Source organism: Mustelus asterias, chromosome 16 (assembly GCF_964213995.1).
Source record: "Mustelus asterias chromosome 16, sMusAst1.hap1.1, whole genome shotgun sequence".
Classification (NCBI taxonomy): domain Eukaryota; kingdom Metazoa; phylum Chordata; class Chondrichthyes; order Carcharhiniformes; family Triakidae; genus Mustelus; species Mustelus asterias.
In genome coordinates this window covers 12,327,585-12,345,761 of record NC_135816.1, presented here as the reverse complement: position 1 = coordinate 12,345,761, position 18,177 = coordinate 12,327,585, and the positions used below count along the sequence as shown (strand labels likewise).

Here is an 18,177-nt window from a genome sequence, read left to right as displayed (position 1 = left end):
AGAGTTTCAAGTTTCCATCACCCTTTGTGTGAAAAGGTGGATTCTGATCTCACTCCTGAAAGGCTCAATGGGCTGAATGGCCACTTTCTGCACAGTAGGGATTCTATGATCTTATTGAATGGCAGAGTAGGCTTGAGAGACCAAGTGGCCTCCTCCTGCTCCTAGTTCATAAATCCCAATTAGAGGAGGAAGGCAGCCATCCTTACCCAGTCTGGCTCTATAATTGACTCAGTCCTACCACTAACCCGCATGACTCAGAAATAGCCCACCCAGTGAGCCATTCGATCGGGCAATGAGGAGATGGACAATAAATGCCAATTGACATCCACATCCTGAGAATGAAAAAGAAAACTCTTGCTGCAGCCTGGCCTGGGCAGCGTTCACTTTAATGCAACTTCATGGGATTTTAATTCAACTAAGCTGGCAACATAACCCAGCATCCCATTAACTTTGCCTTTCCTTCCAATGAAGAACAAATTCCTTCACCACCTGCGGTTTGTTATTTGGCACTGCTGAGCTATATTCAGATTAGATTCCAATGAATGTCTAATTAAACATAATACTTGTAAAGTTGCTAATTTTATGTTGATCAAGTCAATGCTACATGATCTTTATGGCTCTTAGTGACGTGAAGTAGTCCAATTGTGAAACAAAAAGTTATTACAATATTAGGAGAACAGCTGGAGGTGTGTCTTAAGAATTCACAGCAGCTGTTTCTTTGTTTTAAAATAATGAGAAAGTACAATGTATTTGACACTGATATGTGCAGTACAAAGACAGCAAGAAAGATTAGATGCAAGAAAAATCTGACTTCTGTTTCATCCCCATTTTGTCTGAGAATACGTCAAAATAGTGCACAAGCTTTCAAGACGCCTCAAATGGATAACTGATTCATCATTCACTGATTGTCATTTTTATTTAGTGTTGTCTAGATTATCACTACGTGTAAGTTTCTTTGTGACTCTGCTCCGCCTCTCCCTCAGCTTTATCCTTGCAACCTTCCTCACTCACCAAAGCTTTCTCTTCCTCAGATTCTAGCCTTTTATGCACTATTCCTTTCCTTCACCAAACTACTAACAGCCATACCTTCAGCCATTAAGCATCATACTCTGAAATTTCCCCAACTCTTTGGTCATCCTTCCTAATTTCCCCTATGTTGGTGTGGGGCATGATCTTACCGGCTCCCCACACCGGTCAATCAGCGTGGCGAGCCGGGAAGATGATGTGAAGAGGCCAAAAATCCTATTTGCGGCCCTATCTCCCTGGGCCCTTTTTACTGGCAAGAATGCCTTCTCACGAAACCTATTAACATAGAATTGACTACATTAACATCTACTTAATGGAAGAATTTTTAAAAATAAATAGACGCACTGGAGCAAGTATAGATAAGGATGAACTGAGAGATTACAACTGTCAGGAAATACTGAACACACTGAAGCTCTTTCCTCAAGAAGAAAAGCTGAGACTGACTGGTCTAAGATTATAGTAGGGTATGTGTTTCCACTCATGGTCAAGACCAAAACTAGGGGCAATAAATATAAATGTGATAAATAACAGATCAATAGGGAATTTGGGAGAGATTTCTCCATCCAGTGGAGTATTGTGTGTAATTTAAGAAGAATATGAAGGCTTTATAGAGGTTACAGCAAAGATTTGCTAGAATGGCTCCAGAGATGAGGGATTATAGTTACGGGGATTGTTATGGTTCAGGTCAGAAATTCCAGTATTTTATGAAGCCCGCCTGGATCATAAGGTTTGCATCTTGAATTTGGCTAGGATAAGCATGATAGGTTTCACCTCAGGTATGATTCAAATGACCCAGTAGGGACCTTTTATCAAACGATGTTTAAGAATCGTTTTTTCAGATAAAGCTCGGCACAACATCGTGGGCCGAAGGGCCTGTTCTGTGCTGTACTGTTCTATGTTCTATGTTCTAATATAGTTAACATGTATAGTAAGAATATTAGCAATAACTGTTATCAATTATAAACAAAACCAAAGCACAATAACGTATAATCCTTAACAAATGCATCTATGAAGTTCCAATCAAACAAAGATTTCCTTTACACAAAACCCTTCCACAGGTTTAACACAGCAAAGACTAATGCTCAGGTGATACTGGAACCAAGTCCTTTGGCTGAATTATGCAGTTCTCTTGATAGACTCAGAACAGTTTGAAGTCAGAACAGCTTCCCAGAACACCAGGGAGAGACTCTAGTCAAGCCACCAACAGCAGATTTTCTATTCCAGGAAGCCTTTCAGCTAACCAGCACAATTTCTCCAAAACCAGGGAGAGAAAGAGAGACAGAGAGACCGATATCCACTCCCTTCTAAAATTAAAACTTGCAGCTCAGAACTGAAAGTGAAAGAGCTCCAGTCAGCTGACCGGCAAACATTCTTCCTCCTGACAATGCAGGGTCATAAAACTAATTCCCAAAGTAAAAATAAACAAACCCCCATTTAAACCACTGAAGGAGAGCAATAAAAGAACTCCTCGTAGACAGCTCGGCAATAATGGCATCAGCTAAGGATGTGAGCTACAGAGAACATGATTTTTTTTAAAAACTCTTAAAGGTACACTAACATCACATGATATACTGGAAAAGCTGGAGTTGTCCTTTGAACAGAAGAGGCTAAGAGGAGATTGATAGAGATGTTAAAATACAGCATTTAACATAAGAACATAAGAAATAGGAGCAGGAGTAGGCCATCTAGCCCCTCGAGCCTGCCCCGCCATTCAATAAGATCATGGCTGATCTGACGTGGATCAGTACCACTTACCCGCCTGATCCCCATAACCCTTAATTCCCTTACCGATCAGGAATCCATCCATCCGCGCTTTAAACATATTCAGCGAGGTAGCCTCCACCACCTCAGTGGGCAGAGAATTCCAGAGATTCACCACCCTCTGGGAGAAGAAGTTCCTCCTCAACTCTGTCTTAAACCGACCCCCCTTTATTTTGAGGCTGTGTCCTCTAGTTTTAACTTCCTTACTAAGTATAGTACTCTTTACAATGGCCAAAGGGTAAACACAGTAACAGTTTTAACAACACCAGGTTAAAGTCCAACAGGTTTATTTGGTAGCAAATACCATTAGCTTTCGGAGCGCTGCTCCTTCGTCAGATGGAGTGGAAATTTGCCTTGAAAATTTCCACTCCATCTGACGAAGGAGCAGCGCTCCGAAAGCTAATGGTATTTGCTACCAAATAAACCTGTTGGACTTTAACCTGGTGTTGTTAAAACTGTTACTGTGTTTACCCCAGTCCAACGCCGGCATCTCCACATCAAAGGGTCAATAACCAGGTGGCACAGATTTAAGGTGATTGGCAAAAGAACCAAAGATGACATAAGGCAAAGCTTTGCTATCAAATGCATGGTTAGAATTTGGAATGCACTGCCTGATTGGGTGGTGGAAACTGATTTGGTCGTAGCATTCAAAAGGGTGTTAGCAATATTCTCTCCTTCAAGTATTTAACTGGGATGTGGGCAAAAAAATGGGGGAGTGGGAGTAACTGGATAGTTCTACAAAAGAGCCAGCACAGACTCAAATGGGCCAAATGGCAGGCTGCGCTGTATTATTATATGATTCTATGGTTACAAGGTGGAATTCACTGTCTCGGAAAGTATTTGAGGTGAATCCCATTTGTGGATTTAAGAGGAAGCGAAACAAAACACGTGAGGGAGAAAGGAATAGAAGGATTATGCTGGTAAGATCAGATGAGGCTTGTGTGAAGTATAAGCACTGGCATGAATCAGTTGGCCGGAATGGCCTGTCCCTGTGCTGCAAAAGTTGTGTAATTCTGTATTCAGCTTGGAATATTCTTCTCTAGTTAACTCTTGTTTGTTTTTTTTTGCCCTGTTTTCCCCACTCTAGCCGGTGTTGATTTTGACAGCTGTGATCGGGAGTTTTGTCACACCGCACACTCAATGAGTTTGTCATCACACCAGCTGTTTGAGTGGGAGGGAAAGAGGAGGACTTGCAATCTGTCCCAGCCTCACGACAATGGAGAGCTACCCTTCGGGGAACAAAGCAGCCAGGGCTGAAAGCCATGAAAATGTGTGTGGCTTGTTCATTCATTCATCCCACCAGGGAGTGCTCCATGAAGCTGACTAAACTGATTGCAGACAAAGGGCCAGATTAGCCAATACTGCATTGTTATTACAAAGGCTATTATTAGTGTAGTGAACAATATTTAGATGGAATATAATTCCTTTGCTTTGTGTCTAATTTTTAGCATAAGGTGCAGTTAACAGTACTTTGAAAGTGCAGTTTCTATTCTATTTCCATCACAAGCACCCACATAATCATTAGTGACAGTTAACTGGAAAACAAAGGATTAGTGCAGATATATATCATGCTAAATAATTATTTGAACTGGTATATTTTCCTCAACACAATTGCACCCCTGTAACTGTCTTGGCAGCTTCAGCACGGGTCTATTGATGTGGTCAGCAGTTTGTTTCTCCTGAGTTGAGCACAGCAATTTTTCACTGAACGCCCCCAACAACGAGTGATTGCTGAGCCGCATACAGATTGGAACAAGCTTGACATTGGTTCCATCCAGTTTAAAAGCTGCAGTATTCCTTGTGTTTGCTGCCTTAATTTTGGTTTTGGAGGGCATGGCACCTGTGTCTTTTCTGGTGCGAGTTCAAATTTCAGAATAAAGTCTTGACACCAGTGATCGCTGCCTTACTGTTCAGAGCGTGAAATGCTCATTTCTAACACTAGGCTTTTGTGACTTGGAGCCTAACCTCTGGAATTCACTCTCTAATAAATATCTCTGCCTTTCACCTCTCACTTCTTTCACCTTTCACCTCTCACCTCCTTGAAGGTGTCACATAAAAACTAGCTTTTTGACAAAGCTTTTGGTCACTTGTACTAATAGCTCCTTATGTGACACTTTGTCACTTTTTTCTGATTACTTTCCTGTAAAGTGACTTGATAAGCTTTTCACTGGGCTTGAGGGAAAATTGTCTCAACATTCCAGGAGGGCCCTGAGTGAATGATGCATTGTTGCTGGTGCCATCTTTTGAATGAGATATCTGCCTCTTTGGGTAGATGCACAGTAGGTTTTGTCTGTATAGCGTGCAAGAAACAATATTTTTCACAATACATGTGACAATAATAAATCAAATTTTTTTTAAAATCCCATGGCTCTTATAATAAAGAGAGGGTGTCGGTCATGGTCTCCTAGCCAATATTCCTTCAACATATTTTTTAAAATGATCTGGTCATTATCACATTGCTGTCTAAGCGATCTTGCTGCATGCATATTAGTTGTGGCATTTCCTACCTTATAACGTTGACTTTTTAAATTATTTTATGGAATGTGAGCGTTTCTTGTCCATTCCTAATTGCCCTTGAGAAAGTGACAGAGAGATTTTGAAGAGTGGAACAGGCTCGATGGGCCATGTGGACTACTCCTCATCCTATTATGTGTGTTCTTGTATTGATGGAGATTGCACCATGTCAGGTGGTAGTGCCGTTGCACTCAAAGTAATTGCCATGTAATTGCCAACCCATGGTTGGAACCTGAACATTATTATGGTTATTTTGTCAGTCAATGATTTATATCCCAGGATGTACAATAAATGTTTAGGGAAATGGGACTATATAGGAACGAAAGAAGCCATCACATTTCAGCTGGCTAATCTGTGTGATAGAGTGCATTACTCAGTCTCTGACTGTGACTCTCATCCTATTTCTTTCTTTTCTCTCTGTCTCCCTTTCCTCTCTCTCTTTCTCTTCCCTCACTGCAAATTATCTATCCAATTACAACTTGGCTCTGCTGATGATGTTTCCTTGAACAGACTGTTGCCCACTCTGAGTAGCTAAATCTACACTGCTTGTTCACAGTCTGTCTTCTGAACTAGCGTCCATGGCCCTGGGTAGTTTGAAAATGTGTCAGACACATTCCAAGTGAATCTGTCCATGAGGCTCAGAAAGAGACTGTTCTTTACCCAGCTCTCCAATCATGTACCTTCTCATTACCATAAGGCACAGGTGCCAGCTACACAATATCAAAAACTGGCACTGCATGATTGATAGTTTATATTTACTAAACGATAATAGTAGATATTAACATTATTTTGGGTTATTTTCTCTAGGAAAAATGTTCAAATCACTGGATCTGAGTCTGATTGTGGAGTTTATTTTGATGTTCTACAAGGACAAGCCCATTGATTGGCTGCTGGACCACGTTCTGTGGGTTAAAGTCTGTAACCCAGAAAAAGACGCAGTAAGTGGAACTACTGACGTGGTTTATAGAACCAGATGTTTACTTCTGATGCGCATGCAACCCACTTTCCCCTGTTGTTAGTTCTCTGCTGAAGGTTTTAGGAGTATGGTTTACCTTGATACCAGAAACCCTTCGCTACCTCACCCCAACCACCACCCTAAACATTCACTCCCTCCACCACCAACACACCAAGTCAGCCGTGTGCATCATCTACAAGGTGCACTGCAGAAATTCACCAAGGCTCCTTTAACAGCACCTTCTAAATCTGCAACCTCTACCACCCAGAAGGACAAGGGCAGCAGTTGCATGATAGCACCACCACCACTTGCAAGTTTCCCTCAAGCCATCCTCCTGATTTGGAAATATATCGCTGTTCCTTCACTGTCACTGAGTCAAAATCCTGGAAAACTCTTCCTAACAGAACTGTGGGTGTTCCTACACCACCTAAACTACAGCGGCTCAGGAAGGCAGCTCACCATCTTCTCACTGATATGCTCACCTGATTTCAATCTTAAATCTCACAGCATTAATTGTGGGCACTAGCAGGTGGAATGAAAAGTCAGCCAGAGATCCTGCTCCCGATCCCTCCCAACTGGCTGCTGAAAATCCTCAATGTGTGGATGTTGTGTGAGGGCAGGATTGATTTTGCCTATGGAACTTTATTACTCACCAATTCCTCTTTCAGCATACTCCAGGCCCAGCCCAAGGTGTTGATTAGGCTGTGGACACTGGATGTGGATTGAGCAAAAAGATTCACTATTTGAATGAGTTATTATATAAACATTCACAGGCTGCTAAAGACTCCATGGCCCATTCAACCTGTCCCATCCAATTGCGATGCCTTGCATTATAGTGTATACACTCTGCACCCTACCCAACCATCATGTGATCCCCTGAGAAAGGTGAAAAAGCGAATTTAAAAACCTAAGCCAATTTTGGGTGTGGGGAAATCTGAGAAATTGTTACATTGCATCCAGGTAATCAAAACAGTCCAGAAGATCACTGTTACCCTAATTTTCTTGAAGTACCTCTTTTTTTAGAAGCTAATGTCTACCACAGCCAGAATCCCGTCCAACTCTCACTCAAAGTTCGAGTCAGCATCCCCTGCTCAAAATGGCAACCTGTTCCAGAGGTTCATTATTCTCCAGGAAAATAATTACCTCCTAATAGCTAACTCGGACCTGGTCTTGCATAACTTAAAATTCTGACCGTTGGTCCTCCCTAAACCTAATTAATTGGGAGTCTGCACCCAAGGAGTCATGTTCCAAAATGAGGGAGCAAGAAAACTACAATCCTTTGTCATCTGTCAACGGCAACATGAAACTTTATTTGAGGAACATGCTGAGCGTTGGTGGATGATTTTTAAAGCATTACTATCCATGATATTAAGGATGCTTGTAAATCAAGTCAGCAGCAAAACTCCCCAAAGTAATTTATATTCAGATTGTAGCTGCACTGTTTTAAAACCTCACACATGGTGACTAACTCAGCAGTGGGTAATTAATGGTAATCTGAGTGTTCGCACTGCAGGAGGTGAGCACAGGCGTTCTTATTTATGTGACTTTCCTTAATTTCCAATTCCTCATTTGCACGTTTTGGATAAGCACCGTCAATTAGACATGGGCTAATGAAGAGCCTTGTGTCTCAAAACACTTCGTGTGCAGTGAACATCGAGGTGGAATGATCGCAGTTTTAGATAGACGTACACAGACCATTTTGTGCACAACGCGATGGGGTGAAGAGGAAGTTTTTTTTAATGTATGCCATACGTTACGAAGGCACCATCTGAAAGAGCAGCAGAAGCCGATTCAGTACTCGGTTTCAAAATTGGGTAAATTTGCGGAGCGGTGGCAAAGCGTAGGGGGAGTGGGACTAATTGAATAAGTCTTTCAAAGTGGTGGCACAGGAAGAGTGAGCTGAATAGTGTCCTCTGTGCTGTATCACTCTGTGATTCTATAACAAGAAGCCGCTACCAGAAACAAGATGGAGTTCATCCGTTTTCTGTCGTATTGGTTGAGGGAATAACATTGGCCGGCAAACTTTACAGCACCAAATTGTTTATGAAGAGAGAATTGAAGGACTTCAACATTGACCGATTTATGAAGAGAAAATAATTTTGTACATACTCCGCCTTTTGAAACCTTTTGCAACAATCAACTAAAAAAGGCCACAACGCGAGGAGAGCTCCCTGCTCATCATTAGACCCATGGCATCTGTCCAAATCGCTACGTTGGATGACGTCTCTGATCTGGGAGATGATGAGAGGTGGACACGGTGGAGGGAGAGAGAGAGAGGGGGATTGGGGTTACTTCAAGGACAGAGAGGTGGAGAATGGTTTCTTATGAGAAGAGGTGACAGTGCTTGCTTTTAAAAGGAGAAAAGAGGCCCCTGGGGAGAGAGAAACTTCAGAAACTGACACGCGTCCCTTTTCGATATTTCACGATCCATTGATTGACCATCTTTTCGATGGATGGTAGTTATTAGTGTATTATTTTAAGGCTCCAGGAAGAGGGTGAGGCAAAGTCAGCGACAATAATTGGATGTACAGCTGTGGAGAGTACGGAAGAGGAGTCTGCAGTGGATAAAGTTACAGATAAGTAGCTCTAAGGCTTATGAGGTAGATGAACAGTTGCTAATAAGGGCATTAAGGCATTAGCAGGATTTGGTGGGAACTGAGGCAGCAGTAGGAAGCTTTGTACATCATATGTAAATACCTTTTATTCTTTTGCCTGATTTCAAAATCTCAATTTCAGGATTAAGGCACACAGGAAGTAAGATCAGGAGTGATCAGCCTGCTCTGCCATTCGATACTATAAGAGCTGATCCTGGGTTCCAACACGTTTTCCTGCCCATAACCCTTGATTCCCTGAGAGACCAAAAATCAGTTTCTCCCAGTTTTAAATATATTCAATAATCCACAATCTTCTGGGGTAGGTAGAGAATTCCAAAGATTCACAACCCTTTGAGTGAAGTAATTTCTCCTCACCCTCAGTCCTAAAAGACTGGTCCCTTATCCTGAGTCTGTGCCCCCCACCGTGTTTTAGATTCCCCCGCCAGCAGAAACAATCCGTATCCACCCTATCAAGTCCCTTCAGAAACTTGTATGTTTCAACGAGATTGTTTGTCTGTCTTCTAAGCTCCAGAGAATATGGGCCCAAAATACTCAGCCTCTCATCATAGGACAATCCCCTTCCCAAGGGACTAATTTAGTGAATCTTCATTATACTGCCTCTAATGCAAGTATATCCTTTATTAAATGTGGAGACCTAAACTGTGCACAGTTCTCCAGATATGGGGTGGAATTTTGCGAGAATGATTCTAAGTGTCGAGCTAGTTTTTTGGGCGTGTTTTCCTACCTACTTAGTCATTGAAAAAAATGGTGTAGAATGTTTCTAGTTGCTGCAGGCAGTGGGCTGGGCTTAATTAACCAGCTAGCCTGTAGAGGGAGCTACTGCACATGCACAGTTTCTGCAACAGACAAACAGAGAGCATCAGGCCCCTGCTGCTGGAGCCAGCCTGAACCAACTACCCACCCCCAAAATTGCAGGGGCCTGTGGCCGATTGCAAGCCCTACAACACACAGACATCTAGTCCCCCCTCACCCACCACCCAGACTGATCACGCGCCCCCCCCCCCCCCCCCCTCTCAGTGAGCAGTGCCAAAGTGCCCCCGGGCATTGCCCAGGTGCCAGGCTGGTGGTGCCAAGGTGCCAGGCTGGGACCACCCAAGGGGCACGCCTCCCCCCCCCCCCCTTGCCCTTGGCCTCCCCGGGGGAGGGGGGGCACAATGGCCTCCAGTTCCACTGGCAAGGCCAACACGCCTGTTCCCCATTCATGGGGAGCAGGTGTTTTCCTCGCCAGAGAGCACCTTGCTCAGCGAGGTCATAAAGGTGTCGCCGGGCTCACTGAACACATGTAAGTTAATATTATAATGTATTTAAATAAATTATTCAGCCTCTCGCCCATTTCTGGCTCCGCCAAAAATCCGGCTCTCGTAAAATCGTGACAGCTGAGAAATCTGGTGTGATCCTGATTTCTCGGCTCTCGCGTGATTTTACCGGCTCGCTCCACCCATCGATAGGCAGGGCGAGCTGGTAAAATTCCACCCATGGTCTCACCAAAACCGGGTACAACCGCAGCAAAACTTCTTTATTCCTGTATTGCAATCCCCTTGTAATAAAGGCCAATATGCCACTTGCCTTCCTAAATGTTTTCTGCACCTGCATGCTAACTTTGTGTTTCCTGTACAGGTACACTCTTTGGATACCAACACTTTCAAGTTTCTCACATTTTAAAAAATATTCTGCTTTTCTATTCTTATAACCAAAGTGAATAATTTCACACTCCCCCACATTATACTTATCTGCCACTTCTTGCCCACTTACATTACCTGTCTACAATCTCTTTGCAGCCTCACAGCTTACCTTTCCACCTAGCTTTGTATCATCAGCAAGTAATAGAAATTGCTATGTCTCTTCATCTTGCAAATAGCTGAGGCTCCAGCTCTGATCCTTGGGACACTCACTATCTGCCAACTTAACAAAACATCATCCATTTATGCCCACTCTCTGCTTCCTGTCTATCCATATTAACATATTACTCCCAGCTCCATGAGCACATATCTTGCCTATTAACCTTTTGTGGGGCACCTTATAGAATGCCTTTTGAACAGCCAGGTATACTACATCTACTGATTCCCCTTCGCCTACCCTACTAGTTATACCCTCAAAAAACTCTGATTCGTCAAACAGAATTTCCTTTTCGTTAAACTATGTTGACCTGTTTTCATCATACAATGCTTTTCTAAGTGCATTGTTAACTCTTCCTTAATACTAGTTTTCAGCATTTTCACAATGACTGATGATAGGCTAACTGGCCTGTCGTTCACTGACGACTACAGGATAGCACCTTTAATGTAGTAATATGTCCTGGGATGCTTCACAGTTGCTATCACAGACAAAAAATCTATGGTGCACTTTAATGATGGAGGGAATTCAGAGCTTTAGACCGAGGCAGCTGAAGACACAGCTACCAATGGAAGAGCAATTAAAATCAGAGATCTGGGAGGGCTGTTGGCCTGAAGGAAGGGGCACAGCCATGGAGGATTTGGAACAGGAAGAGAATTTTAAAATAGTGGTATTGTTGGGCCAGAAGCCAGCGAGAACATGGGTGATGGGTGAATGGGACTTGGTGTAAGTTAGGATGTGAGTCACTACCTGTTTGCACTGTGGTAACTGGATCCTGCTGCATAGTGCAGAGGCCTTGATTGGCTTGTATTGTTTCTCGGCATTTAATGCTCTGATGTGGAGATGCTGGCGTTGAACTGGGGTAAACACAGTAAGAAGTCTCCCACTTACCTGATGAAGGAGCAGCGCTCCGAAAGCTAGTGGCTTGTGCTACCAAATACACCTGTTGGACTTTAAACCTGGTGTTCTGAGACTTCTTACTGTGTTTAATGCTCTGAAGCAGGCAGCAATAACTCAGCAGCAGACTCCTGAACCAGTATTTCTGGTAAAGCTGGCTCCTTTGCAGGTACAACTGATGGGGGAGAGAACTACAATGGCACGATTACCACTAGAGAGGTCTGCAATTGGCTGCATGGCCCAGTTCTATCAGCTTCTTGCGTCTGCACTGTTCACTGCATTTAAAGGTAGATATAGATATTGCTGTTTCCCTGGCTGCAATTCTTTTTAAATTAACGTAGATACAGATAGATGCCAGGAAGGTCAGATGCACCAACCTATGAGTATTTTACAGGAGAAGAAAGACTTGCATTTCTATAGCACCTTCCACAATCTCAGGGCATCCTAATGTGCTTTACAACTCATGAAATATTTTTTACTGTAATGTAGAGGAACACGGTGGGAAATGTATGCACAGCAAGATCCCAGCAAGGGTGACACGATAGCACAGTGGTTAGCACTGTGTACCTCACAGCGCCAGGGACCCGGGTTCAATTCTGGCCTTGGGTGACTGTCTGTGTGGAGTTTGTATCTTCTCTCCACGTCTGCGTGGGTTTCCTCCAGGTGCTCCAGTTTCCTCCCACAGTCCAAATGTGGATTGGCCATGCTAAATTGCCCCTTAGTGTCCCAAGATGTGTGGGTTAGATGGATTAGCCATGATAAATGTGTGGGGTTACAAGGATGGGGCGGGGAAGTGGACTTGGGTAAGATACCAAAATTCACTGGATTCTGGGGTGGTTCCCGCAGATTGGAAAAAAACAAATGTGATGTCACTGTTTACAAAAGGAGGTAGACAAAATATGGGCCATATGTTAAAATGTATATGTATATGTATATATGGGCTACATGTTAAAATATGTAACTATGGGCCGGTTAGCTTAACTTCTGTAGTAGGGAAAATGCTTGAATCTATCATCAAGGAAGAAATAGCCTGGGTTCATGAAGGGAAGGTCATGTTTGACTAATTTGGTGGAATTCTTTGAGAACATTACATGTGCAGTGGACAATGGGGAACCTGTGGATGTGGTGTATCTGGATTTTCAGAAGGCATTTGACAAGGTGTCGCACCAAAGACTGCTGCATAAGATAAAGGTGTACGGTGTTACGGGTGATGTATTAGCATGGATAGGGGATTGGTTAACTAGCAGTAGGCAGAGAGTGGGGGTAAATGGGTGTTTTTCTGGTTGGCAATCAGTGACTAGTGGTGTGCCTCGGATCGGTGTTGGGACCGCAATTGTTTACGATTTACATAGATGATTTGGAGTTGGGGACCAAGTGTAGTGTGTCAAAATTCGCAGATGACACTAAGATGGGTGGTAGAGCAAAGTGTGCAGAGGATGCTGAAAGTCTGCAAAGGGATATAGGTAATCTCAGTGAGTGGGCGAGGGTCTGGCAGATGGAGTACAATGTTGGTAAATGTGAGGTCATCCATTTTGGTAGGAATAACAGCAAAATGGACTATTATTTAAATGGTAAAAAATTGCAGCATGCTGCTGTGCAGAGGGACCTGGGTGTCCTTGTGCAGGAATCTCAAGGAGTCGGTTTGCAGGTGCAGCAGGTAATTAAGAAGGCAAATTGAATTTTGTCCTTCATTGCTAGAGGGATGGAGTTTAAAAACAGCGAGGTTATGTTGCAGCTGTATAAGGTGCTGGTGAGGACACACCTGGAGTACTGTGTACAGTTTTGGTCTCCTTACTTGAGAAAGGATATACTGGCACTGGAGGGGGTGCAGTGGAGATTCACTAGGTTGATTCCGGAGTAGAAAGGGTTGGCTTATGAGGAGAGACTGAGCAGACTGGGGCTATACTCATTGGAATTTAGAAGAATGAGGGGAGATCTTACAGAAACACATAAGATTATGAAGGGAATAGATAAGATGGAAGCAGGGAAGTTGTTTCCACTGGTGGGTGAAACCAGAACTAGGGGGCATGGCCTCAAAATAAGGGGAAGCAGATTTAAGACTGAGTTGAGGAGGAACTTCTTCATCCAAAGGGTTGTGAGTGTGTGGAGTTCCCTCCCCAGTGAAGCAGTTGAGGCTACCTCATTGAATGTTTTTAAGGCAAGGGTCAATAGATTTTTGAACAGTAAAGGAATTAAGGGTTATGGTGAGCGGGCAGGCAAGTGGAGCTGAGTCCACAAAAAGATCAGCCATGGTCTTATTGAATGGCGGAGCAGGCTCGAGGGGCCAGATGTCCTACTCCTGCTCCTAGTTCTTATGTTCTATACTCTCTGAGAGAGTCAGTACAGACCCGATGGGCCGAATGGTCGCCACCTGCACTATAGGGAGTCTATGATTCTATGAAGATCCCACAAAGGGCAATTAAGCACCAAGCAAAACTCTCCTGCTCCTCTTGAAAATAGTGCCATGAGAACTATGTCCACCTTGGTAGGTTTAACATCAGTGAAGCACTCCCCCAGCAATGAAGTGTCAATCTGGATTGAGGTTTTGTTGTGGGGCTTGAACCCACAATTTTATGACACAAAGGTGGGAATCCTCCCCACATGGAGGAACTCTGATTGGCGGTGACTTATTTTTGCAACTGGAATGTAAGAAAATTAATGGATGGAGGACGCAAAGCATTTTCTAGGTGTTGAATTGAAGCTGTCTTCCTTGGTGTATGTGGGCTGCACAAAGCTGGGTTTCTGCTGCAGAGCTGAGCCAATTGTGATCTCATTTCAGTTTGAGTCTCATCCACCTGATACTGTTCATCAGCATTTACTGAGACATTCATTCTCATTCGTGCCGACTGGAAATCATGTACATTTCTGTGAAATGGAGAGACAGATTGAGATGGGGGATGGGAGCTACAGAGCCATCTTTTAAATACTATTCGGAATCATAAATTCATAAGAGGATTGGGATTACATTGCTCAGTGTTTGAAATAATGAGGGGAGCATTTAGATTCGGTTTCACTGCTAGCTCAGTTAGTAAGTGTTACGTGCCTGGGGCAGGATACATGCACTCATGATTTCCTCCCACACAATCCAACAGCTTGCCAAAACTCTGTCTATGCATGAAGAATGGTGGCTGGAGGTAGCTGATACCTGAGGGATTATACCCAGTTACTGGTGCATCGTCTGTGTACACAGTTTGTGAAAGCAGTTGGAGACCATCCTGTTCATCCATACTCAGCACATACCTGAAATCATGGCATTGATGGTTAGACTATACCATGTTGCATATGATATTACCACATTAGTGTCTGCCATGGCTTGGTGATACTTTTACCTCCTGAGCCTGGGAGGGATGCTCTGTTAGAGTGTGCAGACTCGATGGGCCGAATGGCCTCATTCTGCAATGTAGGGATTCTATGATGATGATGATTGTATGATGAAAGCAAGTAGGTTCAGTTACCACTCCAGTGACCTCCTGATTATGTCCACATGATCCAGGCAGACATTCTAAGTATGCTACTGAGGGGGTGCCTCACTGTCAGAGGTGCTGTCTCCCTCAGGTGAGATCCTCCCTCAGGTGAGAGACCCGGTGGCACAGTAGTTAGCACTGTTGCCTCACAGCGCCAGGGACTCGGGTTTGATTTCCAGCTTAGGTCACTGTCTGTGTGGAGTTTGCGCATTCTCCCCGTGTCTGCATGGGTTTCCTCCAGGTGCTCCGGTTTCCTCCCACCGTCCAAAGATGTGCAGCTTGGGTGGATTGGCCAAGCTGAATTGCCCCTTACTGTCAGGGGTACTCACTACGGCAAATGCATGGGGTTATGAGGATAGGGGCTGGGTGGGATTGTGGTCCATGCAGACTCGATGGGCTGAATGGTCTCCTTCTGCACTGTAGGATTCTAATAATTCTAAACCGTGCCCCCCTCTGCCACTGCAGGTGGTCATACAAGATTCCATGGCATTATTGAGGCACAGTTGTTAGCACTGTTGCCTCAGCGCCAGGGACCCAGGTTCAATTCTGGCCTTGGGTCACTCTCTGTGTGGAGTTTGCACATTCTCCCTGTGTCTGCATAGGTTTCCTCCGGGTGCTCCGGTTTCCTCCCACAGACCAAAGATGTGCGGGTTATGTGGATTGGCCGTGCTAAATTGCCCCGTTGTTTCCCAAGATGTGTAGCTTAGCAGTATTAGTGGGGTTAATATGTGAGCTTACAGGGGTCGGGTCTGGGTGGGATGCTCTGTTAGAGAGTGCAGACTCGATGGGCCGAATTGCCTCATTCTGCAATGTAGGGATTCTATGATGATTATGATTGTTTGGTGAAAGCAAGTGAGTTTCCCCTGGTGTCTGAGTGATATTTTTCCCTCGGTCAACATTATCTGAGTGTCTGTCCGTTATCAGAATATGGTTTGTGGGATGTTGTGCACAAATTGACTGTTGTGTGTCCTGCATTACAGCCATGCTTGTTCTTTAGCAGTGGCTGCAAAGCTTTGAGCGATGCTGAGGTCATAAAAATGCTATACAGATACAAGTTCTTTCTTTCTGTTTACAGCAACTGTGACTTACCATATCTGTCACCTGGAAGTTGTTACGGACAGGAGGGGGGATTAACTTAAACAACCCTAATTTATCCTCACTCTGACCATCCGTAAACAGAAAGGTGTTTTTGATTTATGATCTCCTCCTTTGGTGGCATATTTTTCCTAACCCTTCAGTTTGGAGTGTTCCAATCCACCATTAATAATCCCACAGCAAACTCGACATTAGGTAAAGTAAGAGCTTTGCTTTATTTTACACAGATGAAATGTGGGAATGGGGTTTTACAACGCCTGCCTCTTTTGCTTTCACAATAAAAGAGGGACAAAGGAAAGAAAGGGGTACAGGAGAAGACTGCAGTTAAAAATGAGAGCCGTGGTTTTACGTGAGTCTAGAATCCGATGGACTATTCCTTCAGAGGGTAGCAGGTTGACTCTTGTGCTGAGTCTTCGTCATTCCATTAGAGTTTACAGTTCACCTTCTGTGTATCTGTATTTCGGTTGTGGGCTGCAAAAGCCAATCTGCCAATCTTTCTGTAAAAAGTGAAATTTTCATGTATATTTTCAAAATTGATTCAAGCGCCTGCCAATATGAGAAATAGATTCTCGCCAAGTTGCTCTCCCTTAAAAAGGTAAAATCCGTTTGAGTTTCAGCTGCATCTGGCAGCCAATTCCCCAATGTCAACCTTGGTGGTGACCAAGGTGATGACCTTGGTGGGTGACTTGTCTGACCATGTTGGGGACAAGAGCAAATCAGAGGTGAATGTTACTCTGCCTCTAGGCAATGCGCTTACCAACAGAACCAGTGGAACTGGAGCCACGTGCTCTATTTGAAAGAAGTTGTGATCGCAGTCCCCTCCTGTTCTGGGTTATGAGGAAAAAGCAGGGGGAATGGGACTGAGTGGTAGCTTATTAAAGAGTTGGCACATTTATTGTTTTGTTCATTAGCTTGCATCTTTCTAAACACCAATTAATATTATCCCAGATTGTTATCTCTAAACGTTGACCCTTCGCCAATATTAGGCTGATTGACCTGTATTTGTGGGTTAAGCCCTCAAACCCTTTTAAACAGAAGTATAGTATTTGCAATCCATCCATCCTTTGACACCATTTCCATATCCAAGAAGGACTGGAAAAAAATCTACTATTTGCATTCCGGATTTTATTGAGATGAATACATTCCATCTTTATTCTATGTTATTTATTCTGCTTTAACTTGATTACAAAAATCTTGTAGTTCAATAATTGTCTTGATTATCCAGCACATACCTTGGGTGCAATCACAACGAAATTATTTTCTCTCTCTTCCCTCTTTCTAGAAGCACTGTGACCGACAGAAGGCAAACCTCCGGATCCGTTTTAAGCCGTCCCTCTTCCAGCATGTAGGAACGCACTCGTCGCTAGCCGGAAAGATCCAGAAATTAAAAGTAAGCTGAGCAGCCAGGAACTCAACTTCCGAGTTAAGAGCCCTGCAGTAAAATGTCTAATGTAGGAGAAGGCCTGGAATATAATGCAGGGACAGCAGGAGGCCATTCAGAAGTAAAAAGTACCTCGCGGCGCCAGGGACCCGGGTTCGATTCCCAGCTTGGGTCACTGTCTGTGTGGCGTTTGCATGTTCTCCCCGTGCTTGCATGGGTTTCCTCCGGATGCTCCGGTTTCCTCCCACAGTCCAAAGACGTGCTGGTTAGGTGCATTGGCCATGCTAAATTCTCCCTCAGTGTACCCGAACAGGTGCCGGAGTGTGGCAACTATAGGGGATTTTCACAGTAACGTCATTGCAGTGTTAATGTAAGCCTACTTGTGACTAATACTTTTCATTAGTATGCTCTAGGTAAGTCTTTTCCCAACCACTCTTCAACTAATCCTCTCAGAATACCCTTTTATTTCCCTTTCCTTCATGCACTTACACAGATTAACCTTAAATTCATCTATGCTGTCAGCTTCAACTACTCCCTGTGGTAGTGAGTTTCATATTCTCATCACTCACTGGGTCAAGACATTTCTGAAATCCCTATTGGATTTATTAGTGACTATCCTCTGCTTATTACCTCTAA

At 43.8% G+C, this 18,177-nt stretch overlaps 1 protein-coding gene across 1 annotated transcript in view; it reads left to right on the top strand.

Moving 5' to 3' along the window:
* mgat4b (alpha-1,3-mannosyl-glycoprotein 4-beta-N-acetylglucosaminyltransferase B) overlaps nt 1-18,177 on the top strand; it is a 232,042-nt gene that overhangs the window by 196,053 nt on the left and 17,812 nt on the right. The window contains exons 9-10 of the mRNA XM_078231799.1: nt 6,109-6,239; nt 17,443-17,550. Coding sequence (XP_078087925.1) covers nt 6,109-6,239; nt 17,443-17,550 — 239 coding nt within the window. The remainder of the gene's footprint in view (nt 1-6,108; nt 6,240-17,442; nt 17,551-18,177) is intronic.